The 17,671-nt window shown below is 44.2% G+C and overlaps 2 protein-coding genes across 3 annotated transcripts in view; one reads left to right on the top strand and one right to left on the bottom strand.

Annotated features, from left to right (window-relative positions):
• The window catches only part of LOC128254156 (uncharacterized), a 64,701-nt gene extending 59,482 nt beyond the window's left edge, over positions 1-5,219 (top strand). Inside the window, 1 exon segment of the mRNA XM_052983015.1 lies at positions 65-5,219. Within this exon segment, the coding sequence (XP_052838975.1) occupies positions 65-2,566 (2,502 nt within the window). The 3' untranslated portion in view covers positions 2,567-5,219.
• Positions 5,220-5,672: 453 nt separating this feature from the next.
• On the bottom strand, positions 5,673-17,671 carry LOC128254171 (uncharacterized). 2 transcript variants are annotated; one of them, XM_052983037.1, is made up of 5 exons: positions 17,121-17,671; positions 10,459-10,868; positions 8,095-8,315; positions 6,717-7,288; positions 5,673-6,435 (listed from the first exon to the last, which is right to left on the bottom strand). In XM_052983037.1, the coding sequence occupies exons 1-5, from the start codon at positions 17,305-17,307 to the stop codon at positions 6,089-6,091; spliced, it is 1,737 nt and encodes a 578-aa protein (XP_052838997.1). In that variant the 5' UTR covers positions 17,308-17,671; the 3' UTR covers positions 5,673-6,088. The 2 variants fall into 2 exon arrangements, with proteins under 2 accessions (XP_052838997.1, XP_052838998.1); XM_052983038.1 differs by having other exon boundaries at positions 6,305-6,435; positions 6,687-7,288.

Genomic DNA, 17,671 nt, shown 5'->3' on the forward strand with positions numbered 1-17,671 from the left:
AGAGAGCAAGGTTGCTTCTTCCTTAATCACATGGCTCTGTTATCCATTCATCCGGAACAAAAAGACCGGCGACGAGGTCAACGGCATGGTGATGATCCGTGCCGCCGAGCACGGGCAGGGCTACTGCCCGATCAAGTATCTGCAGGAGGTGTGACAGCCAGAAGAGGACGATCCGCCTTCCGACGAGCGGGACAGACCGCACAAGTCGTCCATGCAGACGTCGTCGTCGCGGACGACGGACAAGACCAAGCGTAGGATTAGAATCGTAGTGTCCGAGAACAACAACAACAGCCTAGCTGCTAGTAGCGTTGCACCCCAATCCACATCCACATCCGCTTCTGCCTTCACCACCAGCCAGCATCATCACCACCACCACCATCACCAGGTGCCGAGGGAGTCCAGCATCGAGACGAAGCGGCTGAATATCGACTACGGCGACGAGGGCAGTGGTGCCGACTGGGACAAGGACCGCGAGGTACTCATCCTGTCCGGGCGGCGCAACAAGAACGACAAGAACTGGGAGAACTGGGAGCGCATCAGGGAGCAGAAGCTGGAGAAGATGAAGGGCATCTGCTTCGAGAGCTATCGCCAGTCGAAAAGGGATAAATTGCTGCAGGCCAAGCCGCGGCCCAAGCAACTGGATCCCACCTGGTACACGGACAACATCTACTCCAACCGCTCCGACGACATGGACGAGGACTATGTGCCGGATTGCCTCAAGTACGGACCCTTTCGCACGCTGCGCGACATCCACGAGCTGGACGAGAAGACGGGCGGCATGGGCGGCACGGAGGAGCGTCGTGTGGATGGCGAGGGTTCGCCCGGCTATGGCCTGCATCGCTCCAAGAGCTGCAAGGAGTTCCAGTACCCCAAGTCGCAGAGCTGGTGCTTCGAGGGCAATGTCTTCGAGGCGGGCGGTGGTGTGGCCAGTGGGAGTGGCAGCTCCGGCGGCCCAGCCCCACCCGCTGCCACCGCCAGCACCACCACCACTACCACCTCCATACTGAAGAACAGAGCGGGTGTGCCCAAGTCGTACTCGTTTAGTGCCACCACCAAGACCATGCCCTTCGACATCATCGACTATGAGTTGCCGCCCGCCTCGAATACGCGACGTGAGAAGCGGGAGGCCCTGCGGCGGAACATGAATGCGCTGTGCAGCAGCAGCTTGGACCGCTGCTGTGCGCGGGATCAGTGCACCAGTGCGCGCTGCCTGTTGGAGGACATCTATCCGGGATCGGGATCGAGGGTGAGGCCCCGGGCGGCGGACTGGCTTTTCGAGGAGCGGATGGGCAGACAGCGCACGCCCGCCGCTCCCACGGTCATCTGCTGCTGCTCGGCGGCCGAGGATTGCTGTTGCCACCGGCAGAGGCAGGCGCCACAGCCACCGCTGCCGCCCGCTCGGCCCCGATCGAGGCCCATTTGTCCGGGTCACCATCCCGCCGCCGAAGAGGAGGAGCACATGCACTGCCGCTATGACACCGACCTGGAGCACTTCATACGCGCCGAGCGAGAGCGTCTGCTGCTGCAGGACAAGTTCCTGGACGAGGATGAGCGCTATCTGGCCGCTGCTCCGGCTCGAAGTCCGGGGAGGCGCTATCCGGCGGGAAACTACCATCGACCGCCGCGCAGCAAGTCGCTGCTGGAGATGCAGCCACCCACCAGCCTGTTCGACGAGGACACCTGCTCGGACACCACCGAGATCGATCTGGAGGACTTCAACATCGACCTGGAGAAGTACTGGGAGCAGCTGGACAAGCCGCCCAGTCCCATCAACATGGACATGCGCCGCAACATGCACAGCAGCCTCAAGGTGAAGAACGTGAATGTGCGCTGCTACAACAATGGCCAGCCCATCGATCTGCACGATCGCGAGCACGAGCGGTTGATGATCAAGAAGTCGCTGCTGGAGGGGATGCCCTCGCCGCCGCAGCTGGACTCCAGCGAGTCGTCTTTTTTTGATTCCGCTCCCGCCGTTGCGACAGCCCCCGCCCCCGGCCACGCCTACCATCACCGAACCGCCTACGGAGCACCGCAGGGCTATGGCCACAAGGTGTACCCCACGGTGGACACCCTGCCGTCGTACCAGTACAACAACTTCTACCCCGAGCACAGCCATCCCACGGTGGGCAGTGTGCTGACACAGCAGCCGACGGCTGGCATACACCATCCCTCGGCCGGAGGTCACTCGGCCCTCAGCCTGATCAACAACATCTTCTCGATCTACAAGCCCAACAAGTACTCGCCGGAGAACTGCCAGATGAACTACGAGAGCAAGCCGGAGCCGTGCAAGAAGATGAACGTGCCGAGCACGCACCGGCCACTGGGGGCAGCCAGTCATCCGTATCCGGCTCCGTCGGGCCACGACTACATGCACTCCTCGATGAAGCGACCCCTGCTGATCAGCGCCGATCAGCCGCACTTCAAGATCATACCCGAGAAGACGGGCCTGAAGATCTCGCCGCTGTTGAGCTACGAGGATTACGGCGGAGGAGGGTGTGGAGGCGGTGTCGAGAAGCAACACCACAGACTGAGTAGCACGGCACGGCCTCTGATGCTCCCGCACTGATGGTGCTGGACCTTTCCGTGGTATGGCAATGGCAATGGCAATGGCAATGGCAACTATTGTTAGTTGGGCTATCTCCAACTATCCCAAGCAAAACAAAAAAGACTCGCGAGCAGCGAACAGCAACCCAAACGCACAAATCAACTGGGTCCAGCCAAAGGAAAAGGGAATAAAGGAAGAAACCATCGGGGGATCATTGGGATCCTCTACTCCACTCCACCAATTCGCCGTCTTCGTCGTCGTCGTCCTTGTCGTCCTTGTCGTCCATCCGCACAATTTGCTTTTGGTTTAGCCGGGCAGGTGTTCCATCGCAGCATCCTTGACACTCCAGTGTCCAACAGGACACTCCAGCAACCACTTGAACAACAGCAACAACAGCCATACCATTGGAAAACAGCACTGCAGACAAAGAAGACAACAGCATCAACAGAACAGGCAACAGTCGTCACAAGTCAGATGGAAGTGAAAGTGCAAGTATTAGTAGTGTAATGATTTGATCAGCGGATCGATTAGGATTAACTAACACAATCCTTATACACAAGACACACACACACACACACAGACATTTGTATACAATCAATGTGCTTTTAATTCGCTTAAAATCGCTAGTTAAATATCGCAGTTCGATAACCACTAAACAACAGATTCACTAATTTTCGAGCAACTTTTAAGCAATCAAGAGCGTATTCAATAGAACAATGTGTAGATCTAAGACGAAAGTGTTTAGTCATTAAGCCGTTCATATCGCGTTTCATATTCCAGTATGAACATATTGTATACCCTAAACACTCTGTAGAAAGCTAAACGGATTTTATTAGTACCGATGATTTCGGTATCTATAGAATATCTATACCCAGACTCGTGAATGTCAGCGGCACTTATTTTGGCCTAACAATATATATATTGCGATAATTTTGAGATGCAAAACGAAAACTAAGGCGAACCGTTTTTATTGTCACCAAAAATTTTTTCTATTTTTTATACCAAACAACTTTGAATCAACTTAACGGGCGGAGCTATTGAAATTGCTACGATCGATAGGGCTAGAAGCTTTCCCCATGAGTTGCGGCTACTAGGAGCGATTATACGAATGCATGCTTATGCGATTTATATGGATATAAATATGAATATGAATATGAATTTGATTAGAAGCGATGTAAAGATATGTGTGCGTTGAGATCTCGATAGGAAAAGCGCTTTTTATAAACTAACTAGATTTGTATCGAAATGTGAAACATTGAATATGATAAACATTAATTGTACTTTTATGATGTATGCGTATCCACTGGCCTTATTTATTGAGAAGTAACCAAAACAATGAGCTGAACCCTCTCACACACTCACGTACACGTAAGCACACAGAGACACACACACAGACATCCCAGAAAAACAACTTGAGAATTACAGTTGAGATATTCACAAAGATTCAAGCTTATGGCTTTGCGTCACTTTTGTTAATTGTTTTTTGGCGTCCAATTTTACATGATAACTAATGTAGGACTCTAGACAAAAAAAAAACCAATCGAAACTATCGAGCATAGATTAACTATCGAGTATTTTGTAGTTTGTAAGCTAACTAAAACCTAAACCAAAACAAGTGAAGATAACTTCTTAGCGCGAGACTCCTTGTGCGAGAAAATTTTGAATTTGAATTTATTTTTAATGACTTTTGAATACAAGACGAAACAATGTGTGTGAGACATTTTATCAGAGATCGTTTTTTATCTATTTAACATTTTCTTGAACCACATACAACAACTATTTGCTAAGTGTACCCTATGGCCTATGAGTTAGTTGTAAGAGAAAGTTTTTCCAAGCCCCCGTTTAGACCACAAAACAGATACTGGTACTGAAGACAGGCGAACAGGGGGCATACTGCACAAAACCCAATCTATGAAATATCCACACTCTGCACCCAATTAATTGTACGATATATCTATATCTATCGAGTAACGAGTATTTACGATCACCTCTAGCCAATAAGGATGAATTGTATTGTAAAATGAAATGGAATCGACGAACACGAAAACGCCCAAATCTTATGAGTATGTAAGCAAAGCCGAAAACTTGAATTCAAACAGGATAACCGCTCCCCGCGGCCATCTAAACTGCTGAAATTGGCACTTAAGTATATAGGTATACACACACCGCATATGTGTACTTATGTACACTGTGCAACGTAGTAGAATTTTCCGACTAAACACTAAAACATACTTGGAAAACGTAGCGCGACATATGTGCAAGTCCAAGGTCCCCGGCAGCCTATCCAACCAAATCGATGGGCTGCAGTTTAAAGGGCTGCAAAACTTGGCGAAACAGCTTCTTGTTTTTAGCGTAAATTTTGTTTCACATATGTACGTATGTACGATTAGGCGACCAGCATGACGATGCACCTGGCGCACCTGCAGGTAGCTAGCAGAAAATACATGTAAACAGTAACTAGAAAATGGAACAATATAATATCAGTGCAACGTAATATATCGGTTAAAATAACAGAGGCAACACACAGAACTCAACTCATTTAGCACCACCCCAGCCCGCAATTTGAATGTGAAAAACACCACTATCCCCTCATCCCAGAACCGCTTCTCCGACGCGACCCCATTAATTTACCTGAATTGCAAATAAAAAAGATGTTCAATTCGATGTGAAAAAACAACAACAAACGGTGTTTGTATTTCAGTGTGGGTTAGTTTATATATTCACTGTTGCCTGAAAGTAGGCAGCAATATGTACGCTTCACGGCGTACACTGGGGGAAAAGGCACGTTCTGAAGTAAAGAACGTAATTATTTGACTAACAAGTAAGTATTGGAACTAGATGTTTGGTTATAAAACTCTAATTATTTTGCTTTAAAAGTTAAATACTAAATTCAAAAATTTGGAGCTCTAATTTGTTAATTTTGTCATTGGATTTCAGCTTTAAGCAACTATTTTATTTCGATGTTTATTAATGACTGTTCTTGATGTAAGTTGAAGCTAGACTTATTTAAGACACCATTTTCATTTTTAATTTGTATAAAATTTTTCTTGATTTAAAAATGTTATTTTATACTGAATATTTATCAGCTCCCCATGTTGCAACAATTAAATTCCTGGCTACAAGTGGCTACTTAAACACTTTGCTTTTTATTCAGTTTTAAATTTATATCACATTAAATTTTAAATTAACAGAATTACAAAAGTTAGTCGATTCGTCAGTTAATGCTGCTGCAGCTGCAGTGTTTGTTTTTTTTTTTACAATCATCATTATTATTACATTTTCAATTATCGGAAGCTACTTATTGGGTCTGCCATCTGCCGAAGGCGACAGCGGCGTTGACAGGACGGCTGGATTGGTAAATCATAAATCGTAAATCGTAAATCGTTAGCATAATATAGTCAAACATTTAACATAGAGTCACACTTAAAGCTATCACTAAATTGGTTTTATAAGCTAATTGCATCAGAGTCAGTCAGAGTGATGTTGCGTATCTTATGAACTAAGTTTTAATCAGGTGCTGCACCTGCTTGTCAGGCTTACGAGCTAGTTCGTTGGCTGTTCCTGTTGCTGTTGCTGTTGCTGCTGTTGTTGCTGCGGGGTATCGCGGGGTGTTGCTCCTGACAGAGCTGTTGCTGCTGCTGCTGCTGCTGCCGCTGCCGCTGCTGCTGCTGCAGTTGTTGTACTTGCTGCCGCTGCATCCAGATTCAGGGTGGTGCTGCTGGCCGCCTTTTGGTTGGGAAAGAGCACCGAATAGGCCGGCGGTGGGTCCAGCTCCTCGTAATTCGGCGGCGAGGTGGCGCCCAGGTGGTCCTGGCCACCACCTGCTCCTCCATTGGCAGCGGCCAGCGCCGCCTCCCGCTCATTGTTGACCGCATGCTGCGATGCGGAGGCTGCAACAGAACGTATGGATTCAATGTGAGAGCTCAAGCGACAACACAGAACTGGGGGAAGTGATAGGGGATAGTGATAGTGATAGTGGTTTTTTTGGTTTTTAGTTATATGTTAGTTATAATTTAGCGGAAAAGTTAGACACGGTCAGAGAGCACAGCATGTGAGTCGTATTAACGGTTTATGATGTGTGCAACAAGGGGGAGAAATGGAAAACACGCATAAATACAATGGCCGAGTGACAGTGCCTTACTTGGACTAGACTATGGTGCAATAAACGTACCCCAGAGGCCGCAGATGAGCAGGGCTCCGCCGCACAGGAGCATGCCGAGCATCAGGTAGCCCCACGGCCCGTACTTCGAGAGGTCCGAGTGCAGGCCGGATCGCGTCGAGTTGCGGCGGGTGAAGCCACTTCCCGCTCCCGTGCCCGCTCCCATCTCAGCCGTATCGTTCTCCGGCCGCTGCAGCTCTCCCTCCGTCGACAAACTGGGCCCAATGGAGTTGGGCGAACCATCGCCGCCCGGCTTCTTCATGTCTTTGGTGTGCACTTTGCGCAACGTGGTCGTCGACGTGGCCGTCGAGTTATCCGAGCCGCCGGCTCCTCCATCGCTGCCGTTGCGCGGCAAATCCTCCGGTGCCGTGGGCGCATCGTTGGCAAACAGATTACGGAACACTTCCAGGGCGAACTGCTCGAAGAGATCCGACTCCAGGCCTGCGGGCAGGTGGCCAGCTCCCGGGCGATGCTGCTTCGAGCACAGCTCGTAGTCCTCATCGCTGTCGTACTCGTTGCTATAAGGACAATGCCGGATCCCGTCGCAGGCCAGCTCCTTGGAGATGCACAGAATGGGCTCATCGCTACAAGAAAATATAGCCATTAGAATGAGATATTTTTGGATTAAATCTATCGATATATCAATCATTTATTAAATTTACAACTTACATCCCAGTTTAAGGGAATTATGAAAATGTAGCAGTAAGAATGAGAGATCTTTTTGGAATATAAATATCAACAAATTGTTTATAGCTTACATCCTAATAAGCGCCGAATTTTACAAAGAATTAAATCATATATTATATAAAAAAGGTTAATATATAAATTATTAAAAAGTTATAAGATTTTTGAATTTGAAAAATGATATTGTATAATATTAAATGTTGATATTATTTAAAATATAGGATTTTAATTGTTTCAGCGTTGATTTTAAACATTCAAATGGTAATGATAAATTTCGTTTCAACTGTGTTATCTTTTAGGTGAATTTCGTTATCTTTTTATTATATTGCCTAAGCTTAGGCTGAAGTTTATTTATTGCTGCTCGCAATTATAAATCTTTATTATCATTAAACTTTTCTTATTAATTTGACAGAATTATATTTAATATAATTTTTTATATTCTTGAGTAGATTATTGTATATACTTAAACCCTTGGCCAAATGTATAAATATTTCGTATATATATATGAGGAAAAATAAAAAAAGGTCTCATTTGCCAACAAAGTATTGTGTTTTTATATTCGTATGTTTCAATTTAAAATTGCTTACACATTTTTTTAGCGAATTCAAAGTTTCAGTCTTGTATTGAATGGAAACATCAATGTATCTTATGTCAATTTGGAGAAGTTCAGTAGTAGTGTGCGGTATGCAAATGTAATCCGACTCACCCGATCTTCAAGCACTGATGCTTGCTGCCATCCTTGCACTGCTCGCCCTTGCCCAGAACCGTGACCATCAGCTTGGAGCGCAGCGAGTGCTTGCCGTGCTCCCAGACGATCTTGACGCGACCGTGGAAGAGCCTCACCGGGTCCTCCATCTCCGAGGCGGTGTCCTCCAGCTGGCAGGGATCCACTCGCCACTGGGGCGTGTGCGGGTCCAGCGAGCTGAACTGTCGGCGCAAATAGAACGCAAATAGAAGGCAAATTGAACTTTTTAATTATGGGCGACTGGCTAAAAGCGTGTGGCCTAAGTGCGTACTGAATGTTGGCTGCGAAAAACGTGCGAGCAAACAGTTTACACGATCGAAATGCTAATCGCTTAAATTGCTTAAATCGCTTCACCCCATCGACCACGCCCACACTTCTCAACTGACGTGACGCGAATGGCCAAGTTCAACAAAACGATCAAAAATCAACGAAACGATCCAAAAAGATCGAAACTGCGAATGCAAACACAAATAATGCAAAATTAAATATTTACGCTGGAAAAATACTAAAAACAAAAAGCTGTGAAAGCCTCCGCCAGAAACGAGAACTACGCTTTGAGAATCCCATGAGGGGTAGATACATATATTATATATAAAAATAAATCCATTAATGTCTGCGCTGTTTCACGTGCAGAGCGATAAGCTATAAAAAAAAAGCAAAATGGATACGGGTTCATCTGGCTTTGTGCTCCCAGGTTCAATAACTGCGACTCGGTAGACAGTCCCCATTGTAAGTGCACTCGTGGTAAACAACAATTAGCCAGGGTGTGTCGCCATCGACAACGGTTAAACCAGTTCTCCAGTGATAAAAACACAATGCTATTTACTAGATATTTTCTTCTAGTCAGCTCATTAGGATGATGCGGAATGCCTTGCAATTATGCGACGCATCAATTTGCACTTCTCACCGCCACCAACACCGTCACCGTCAGCGTCGCCGTCACTCCGGTGACGGAACAAAGAAACGCTCTATTCTGGGCATGCAAATGTGGATATGCCTTCCACTCCCTCATCTCCCCAATCCCAAGCCAAGTTCATCTTTTTTCAGTAGCATAGTTTGCCTTTATGGCGACGCCAACTGTCAGTCAGTCGGTTCAAGTCGACGGATTTATGGCGACGCGACCGAAAGTGTTGCTGTGGGACTGCGCGGTTGCTGCCGCTGCTGTTTTTCTGATGTTTTTCTGCTGTTGCTTCCCTGGCCAAATGCTGCAAACGTGTTTCAAATATCAACAACGAAAAAATGGGCCCCGCCAAATGCTTGAAATTGGCGCGCTTATGCAAATACGCCGCTTTTCTGGCTTTGGCGCGGAGTTTTTGGCTCTGCAGAAAGTGAAACATTCCCAGCTGTGTTTTGGGGGCGTGGTTCAATGTCAATGGCCAAAGCTTTAATGGAAAGTTACTTATTTAATCGAGAACACCTTGACAATGTCAACTGATCAGCTGACGAATTACGACTGGCTTCGCATGAAACCTGCCGGTAATTGGAGACAATTTCACATGTCAAACTGTCTCATCGGAAAGCCACAAAAAAGTAACAATGTCAATCGAGAACTTAAACTTGTTCGCTCGATAAGTCTGTTTGTGAGAACATGAAATGCAGTCGGCAAAACTTAATCTATTTGACAATGGCAATTGCCAGCAAATTGGGCAGCAATTTTTTTTTTGCTTTGCCGCATAAATTAGAAATAGATATGTCATAAAAGATTTCGGATGAAGTCATACAAAATAGTGATTTCATTTCACTTTCTTAGGTGTAGGAGACTCCTAAAGAGTGGAAAATTACTGGCTATTTGTTCTTGAACTCAGCTTTTTGAACTTTTGGATCCGATTCTCACACTTGAATCGCTGCGCATGCGCAGTCAAGTGGTATTTTTCGAAGCAGATGAATGGGATCAAAGAAACTGGCAAATAATTCGAGCGGAAGGTGCAGAATATGGCAACATAGCACTAATCAGCGAAAAATAACTACACTTGGGAAAACATTTTTAATGTAAAACTAGAGTCAATAAACTAAGTAGCAAATACAAACAAATCTATACAACAAAAAAGGTTTATCTAAAATCCTGACTTGTCATCTTTCTTGATAATTGAAAAAGCTTAAGTTTTTATAACCGAGTTTATTTATTTTAAATTAAAATTGTTGATTTTTGTGTAGAAATACAGCCTAGGTTTCTTTTTTTTTAAGCCAAATATATGAAAAATATGTTTTTTTTAAGTACTCTTTTTGAGAATATTGTCTAAACCTTTCACTAGTTTGTTTTAAGTGTGCTTAATCAATTAAGTTGGCCTTGTCGCCATAAACAGGGGCTAAGGTGAGTTAACTTACAATGTTCAGGGGGCAGGTGCGTCCCACAACCCGGGAATTTGTGGATGAGACGATGCCCTTCGTTGAGTTTAGCGGGACGGAGGACTCCATCACTCCGCCGGATTTGGCAGTGCGCCGGAGTTTGGATGAGTTGCTGCTCCCTGCCACTGCGGCCATGATGTTCGTGGGCGGACTCCTGGTGGTGGCCGCATCCAGAGGCGGGCTGTGCCGCAATTTGGGCAGGATAAGGCGCACTATGAAGCCATAGTTGGGCGGGGCACTGAGGATGCGGGAACAGGAGGGATTCTCCGCTCCATACGAGCCCGGCTTCAGTTCGATGATGAGACTAGATTCTTTGCCTTCGCTCTCGATGAAGTGCTCGTGCTGGGCACTGCAAAGTGGCTTGAAAGTGGGATGGGACAGCAGATCACCTGAAATGGAGAGTTTCGAAAAGCGAATCAGTTATTGGAGCAGATGCCTTGAGTTCAAATTCACAGTTGCCTGTTAATTTCTACATCAAATAGGTCTGATGGATGGTCTGCCATTTGTGGTCATTTGGGTGCGGAATCCATCATTCCCAACCAAAACCCATGGCATTCAGACGAAATACGCGAGTTGTCAATCAATAAATAACTCACAGTTTGACAAAAATAAAAGGGCAAACAAAAAACTGCGATGCGACAACTCTAAAAATAGGATTTTTGTGTGAATTGGCAGGGAAACGGAATGGATGGCACTCCAATTTTGGGGGTGATGAAACCAAACCAAACACAGTTCGAAAATTCAATTAATGCGAATGGATACTACGATACTACGATAATTGAATGACTACGTTACGTTTACCTAAACACAGCGATACAAGTGGGCCTCTCCGTTCAATTATTTTGCACCCGATCTCGAACTTTGCGCCGCAAAGGTTAAAGATTCGCACAAGCACTATTAAGTACTTCAATTAATAAAGTACAAATACAAATACAAATACAAACACAAGCGCGTATGGCGTGTAGGAAAACTACTTTTGCATTGTGCTCAGTGGTGGCCATACGTACATATTCTGGGTCACTGACTGCACCACATACGTACACCATTATTATATTATATTACCCAGGCTGTTGCTGCAACAGCGACTTATTGTTTGTCTGTTTTTGCAGCCGCCCTCGCTCTTTTTTCTCTCCGCCGGGCAATTGCCACACAGCTTTTGCGAACTATTAAACATTTTATTAAACAATTTGCATTTTTTGCTCCGCGCACCCAAGTCTGAGTATGAGCACTCGTGTGCACGGGTGCAATTTAGCAGCTAATTCCCGTTTCGAACTTGACATTAATAGCCAAGCGGCTTCGAGCTGTCCACGCGACCTGGAGTTTCAATCATCATTTTGGCAAATGCACTCATTACAACCGGGCTAATGACAGTCTTTTAAGACTGTTTTATGCGGCAATAATTGTAGATTTCAGTAATCGATTCGGTTGTTCTAGGGAAAGTTGAACAAATAACACTCATTCAGTTTCCACACACACACAACATATTCAATTAGTCGCAATTGTTACTGAACGAAAAGCCATTAGCACTGTAATACAATGAATTGCATACAGTTAAGTAATGATTAGTGCTTATTTGATGGCCAACAATCAGAGAGCTCTAAAGTATCAGAGCGTCATTGCTAATTGGGTTAAAGGCGCACAAGCACAAGCACTTGCCGCCAAATAAACACATATGAATCCATCCGCAAGTTAACTTCGCTTTGTTTGGGTCAAAGCGGGGAGTTTATAAACAGAAGAAATGGGTTTACGATTTGGGAAGCCAGCCAAGCGGGCAACAAAGAAAGGGCCAGCAGTTCCACCCAATTTTTTCACTAAATATGCCGTTAATAATTTGTCTACGTTTTCAGAGCAGAACCGAGTGTTACTGGGTGATTTTTTTGTTGTTTGGGAAAGCAGAACGCTTTCCCGGGGGAAAGTCAAAACCTGGTACTTTAAGGTGCCATCGAAACAAAGCTTTGAAGCTCAATGGCTATAGCATTAACGTTTTGGGCAAGGTCAGGTTAACAAACATGATTACACAGATGAACATCAAGACAAACAACTAGCAAACCAACCAGAAAACTCACAGACAAACATGGAACACAATTTACAGTCAAGTTGGGCACTGAGAAATATAAGATTAGCTTAAGTGGATATTTATAATGTACTTTTGCTAGACTTAAGCATGTACGAATTTTTACTTTAGCATCTTCAGAATTACCTATTACCTAATTACTACATGAAAAAGTCCATTCTTTTGTTAATGTTAATAATGTAGAGTTCTGTTCCAGCCCTTATAGAAGTCATACTATTTCTTCCAGTGCACTTCTATTTATCTGCCAATATCTCGCGATGTGTATCCACGGCTCATAGTGTGCGTAAGTATGCGTGTGTAGGTCAAGCAGCAGCAGCCACTTGAATTTGAAAAGGGCACATTAAAATGCGTAGTCAATGCCGATACACAAGTTATAGTGCTATATACAGTCCCCTACGCTGAGTGGGCCAGTTTCGAGTTGTTGTTGCTGCTTGGACTCAGATTCGGATTTAGACAAAAACGGAACTTGGCCAAGAGCAAACTGCAACTGCTCGTGCAGAGATTGTCAAGCGGTTTGAGGGTTTTTTTTTTCCCCCATTTTTTTTAGTTCTGCTTCTCGAGTGGCGACTGGGCATAATAAATTCTGTGGCTGCCACGCGATGCGGACGCGTGTTGCATGCTGGATGGATGGATGCTGGAATCTGCTCACTCGTCATAATTACGCCCGGCTGCCTGCGGAAAAGGGGGCGGGGCAGTGGCAAAGGGCGGGCGGAACAGTAAAAGCGCACGATGGAGAGACACTCGAAAAAAGTTGTTGTTAAAAATTACACAACACTCGCACACACACACACACTCTGAGGAAGCACACATACCCGGAGTGAACGCCACTCGACGCACAAACAGAAACAAACAAAAACAGTCTGCAAGTGCAGTTTGTTATACTCTTCCCCGCGGGGGGATGCCATAAACCCATAAACCCTTCACCCAACTTGTTAACTCTCACAATCGAATTACGGAATCGATAAGTTATCTGTAAGTCAAGTGGAAGGCTTTCAATTTTGCCATGTTCCGCATGAAATATTTATGGGAAGTACCATTTCAAATGCCATGAGATCGCTGCAATTGAAACAGAGTTCTTTGGCTAACGTATTTGAGACCTGGAGTTCAATTCTTAAGTCAAATGAAATATTCTTAATATAACTTAAATTTTATTTTTTATTACTTCATGTTTTAGATCAAAGGTTATGATTTTATGCACTTTTAAGTGTAACTTTGAACAGACTTTTTTAATAAATAATTTTTTTTTAATTGCTTAAAAATTCGTCTGTATAGAGCATTTGATCTTCTGCTTTCAACGCTCATCATTCTATTTGCTTTATTTTTATTTGTGCAACTGCTGAAATTGGGTCAACTATCAAAGTCAGAATGGCAAGGGTTAAGTGCTTCTCCCTCCATCTCTTTCTCTTCAGTTGTCTCTGTCTCTGGCCCATTCTCTGTCTGTGCCTCTCTATCTAGCCTCGCACCTTTCCCGCTTTCCCGCTCTCCAGCTTTCTTCTCCCGCTTTTCCCGCCTGCCCCGCTTTCTTTCACATCCACATGGACAGCGCGCTACATTTCCCGTTGGCCAATTTTCCTAATAGGTCAAGCGAATGTGTCATCATGTTGCTGCTGTTGGCCACAGTCGTTGCTGTTGTTGTTGTTGTTTTAGTTGTTTTCGTTGTAATTTGTCTGTTTGCCCAACTAAAGAACGACAAAATAAATAAATTGTACAATAAACAAGAATTCTGGCCAACTCGAATGGCAAGGAACTGGGCATTTGTTGCTGCAGCTGCTGCTGATGTTGCTGCTGTTGATGCTGCTGCTGCTGCTGTTGCGTGCAACACATTGGCAGACCTAACGGCAACTGTTGCTGCTTAACTGGCCAAGCAGTCAGCGGAATGGCGGCAAGTCGAGGCGGAAGCCAGTTGAACATGACTTCTAATGGCCGCATACATAAATCAAAGACCCATTTTCAGCACTTGGCAGCGAAAAAAGTATTGAAAATGTTAGCAAAAAATATGCAACACAAATGCCAAACATTGCCTTAACTACTCGAGCAAAATGGCAGTTTTTTCTATGGCCATTTTTGTTTTTTTTTGTTTATGAACAATTTGCATTTTAATTAAGCGATTGCAGATGCTTTATCGCTCGTTGTCTCTCTGGCAAAAAAGTTTGAATTGGAATTGAAAAACGGGTGGGAGTGTTGGGTGTGTGTTTGTATGTGTGTGTTTGAGTGTGTACCAGTGCCACCTAATTGAACTCAGATGACTTTTCGAGTCGCATAGCGAGCAGCTTCTAGTCACAGCAGCCTTATAAAACCCGACTTTGGGGGAACTTCTCCAAGCCCATTCAATCCAATCCAATCCAATCCACAGATGGCTGCTGGCAACATATGTTAATTCTACTTGATATTCACAACAGCAACGGCAAAACAGAGCTGGAAACCAGTTTGCAAACATGTACATGGCTAAATATACATATGAATGTTTATGGCTGGATAAATAAAGCTCTTCGACTCGACTGTTTGTTGTGCTAGCCAAAAAGTTCGGATAGAGTAAACACTAGCCCAGATCAAGATTCGGTTTTAGATTTAGATTTCGATTTAGATTCGGGGAACACCTCCTAAGTGGCTGCGCACTTAGGAAAAAATTGTATATTGTTTAGTTCTTTCATTTCTAATGATACTTAAGTGCTTTTTTAAAGGTTTTTTAGAGGTTTTTTAAATCAAAGACATGAAATAGGTTTTAGATAGCTAATTGTTGAAATGTTAAAAGCACTAATAAATTATCTAATAAAAGTAATGTTTCCATTGACCAAGTACAATGGTTCCCATCGTCTTTAATGTTGCTTTTATGATCTCATTTATGTTGCATTTTCTAGTTCTTATTGCACCCAAACCCATTTGTCTCAATTGTTTTGTGAGAAGATTGTAGTTAAGATCTATCGGATTGAATTTTAAACATTAAATTCTGTATATATCTTTAATTTTGTATGGACTTAATCTCTTTTATCTTATTTTGCTGATCTTTTTGTTATAACTTATTCCAGTTTGATCTTAGATCTTATGATGTTTGTTGATGAGTGGTCTATGTTTGCATGGATTTCCAGATCTTTCCTACGAAAAGGCCTCTGAGGTCATTGGAACACCGGCTCTTGTTAAGTTTTTTTTTGATGGTACCATCATCGTTAACCCCTTGTTGCAACGGAGGAGATCAAGATGTGTAGTTTGCCAATTTGCCTCTTTGTTCGGGCCATAACTGTATTTCAATGGCAATGAGGTCGTCTGGCGGTTGCGTTTTCTGTTCTCCGCTTTGTGTTTTTTCAGTTTTCTGTTTCAGGTTTCACAAAAAAAAAAGTATTTTCTTTTATTTTGCATTACATTGTTTTCTTTTTATTTTGTTCCATGCCGCAAAAACTTCCGCGTGATTTATTTACGGCGTCTAGCTGATTTTTATTGCACCCCACGCTCAAAGTCATTCACGAAACTTAACGCTTATCAGTTGGCTTTGCTTTGGTGACTCGCAGTCGAATTTGGCCTTTTGGCAGAAATTAAAACCAAATCAAATACGAAACCATGTGCACGGCGGGATCGGTCAAATGCGGTTAAGATCGAGTGAGTGGGGGAAACGACAACCGGTTTCCCAAACAGAAAACAGCACAAATAATCGGTGATAAAATTAAAAGCACACACAACAAACGACAGTGGTTCACAACGCGTATTTTAAAGCCACGGATATGGGATGGGTGACTAAAAAAGAGGCTATAATGGCAGAGATTAGAAAGGCACCGGTTAACTACAGTCAATACTCGAGAACTTAACCTAGCAAGTGTGGTTAATAAGCATTATGCTTAGAAAATTATTATGCCAAACAAATTAAATTATGTTCTTGTGATGCCCATGTAACCCACAAACAATTCAGGGTTTTCAGAGCTTTAAATAGTTCCTAAACTTTAAGTTGGACAAACATACATATGTAATTCAATAAAGTATGTTTAGTTTGAGTCACACAGAGCATGACAAATTCTGGTAGGTGTGCAGTAAGAGTATTAGTCTTGAGTTAATGACAATTGTATGATTAATTTCATTAATAAAGGCTGATATCAAGTAAGTTTCAAAATTCAGTAATAGATTTGTTTGAACTTTAGAACTTTGAGTTTATATTTAACCTGTATGAAACAAGTTTACATTTTATTTCAATGTATTTCTGAGTTACCCAAAATGCCTCTTAACTTTCTCGGAATTACCGTTAATTCATCTTTGGAAAGTCCCAACTATAGACGTAAGTGTAACGAGAAGTGAAATCCAAGTCTTGAACTTTTGTGTGGGGGAAGTACCTCCTGTGGCCAGATCTTGTGACCCGATACTATGGACCGCTTCCTCGAATCCGGTAATTATAAAAACGGCGAATACTTAAGGGCACTTCAATTACCAGGTATTTTCAACTATCCATCCTCCCACCCTTTCACCAATTTCTTCTTCTTCTTTTCTCTACACCGTTTGCACATAATGCAGCGGCGCCTGATTAAATCCCCCCAGACACAATTTTCCCAGGCACATTTTCAATTTTTTTTTGTTTTTTGCAACTAACCAAAGACCGCTGCACTTTGGACCATGGCGGCGGAACTGGCGGCCAAAAGAGTGATCAACGCCCACGCGCAGTAAATGTGCAGAATCCGCGGGCTGTTGCGTCGCTGCTGCTGCGCCTGCGCCCCATTTTGCTGTTGTTGTTGCTGTTGTTTTTGTTGGGCGCAGCGAACGCAGGCGACGGTCGCCATGTTAGTTGCTTTTCAGTTTTCTTATATATTTTTGTTGCTTTTGTATTTTAAAACGGCTTTTCAGAGCCGCCGATTGTCGTTTTGCCTTTTGCTATCGAATTTCACTCGACGACGCGCACTAAAACAGTTGCTTTTTCGCGATTTACGCGGTTTGAATTGCGCAATCTCAAAACTAGTTCGTCTAGGATCAAGATCCGTTAATCGCGAAACTCCACTCGCGCGCCCTTTTTTTTTTACTCGAAGCCAAAAAAGGAGCCGCCCTCGGCGTCAGCGACTTTTCTCGCTGCTATTTTTTCTCGCTGTGCGCCGCTGCTCGAACTCGCGAACTTGCTGCGACGGCCGATCGAATTTGACTGTGAGCACA

This window comes from Drosophila gunungcola, assembly GCF_025200985.1.
Source record: "Drosophila gunungcola strain Sukarami chromosome 2R unlocalized genomic scaffold, Dgunungcola_SK_2 000004F, whole genome shotgun sequence".
Classification (NCBI taxonomy): Eukaryota; Metazoa; Arthropoda; class Insecta; order Diptera; family Drosophilidae; genus Drosophila; species Drosophila gunungcola.

Excerpts from the sequence above, each read along its gene's own strand:
- LOC128254171 (XM_052983037.1), bottom strand. The coding sequence starts at position 17,307 with ATGGCGACCGTCGCCTGCGTTCGCTGCGCCCAACAAAAACAACAGCAA. Across the intron at positions 10,869-17,120 it reads CCAAAGTGCAGCGGTCTTTG|GTGATCTGCTGTCCCATCCC; the intron begins GTTAGTTGCAAA and ends TCTCCATTTCAG. Across the intron at positions 7,289-8,094 it reads CATCAGTGCTTGAAGATCGG|CGATGAGCCCATTCTGTGCA; the intron begins GTGAGTCGGATT and ends ATTTTCTTGTAG.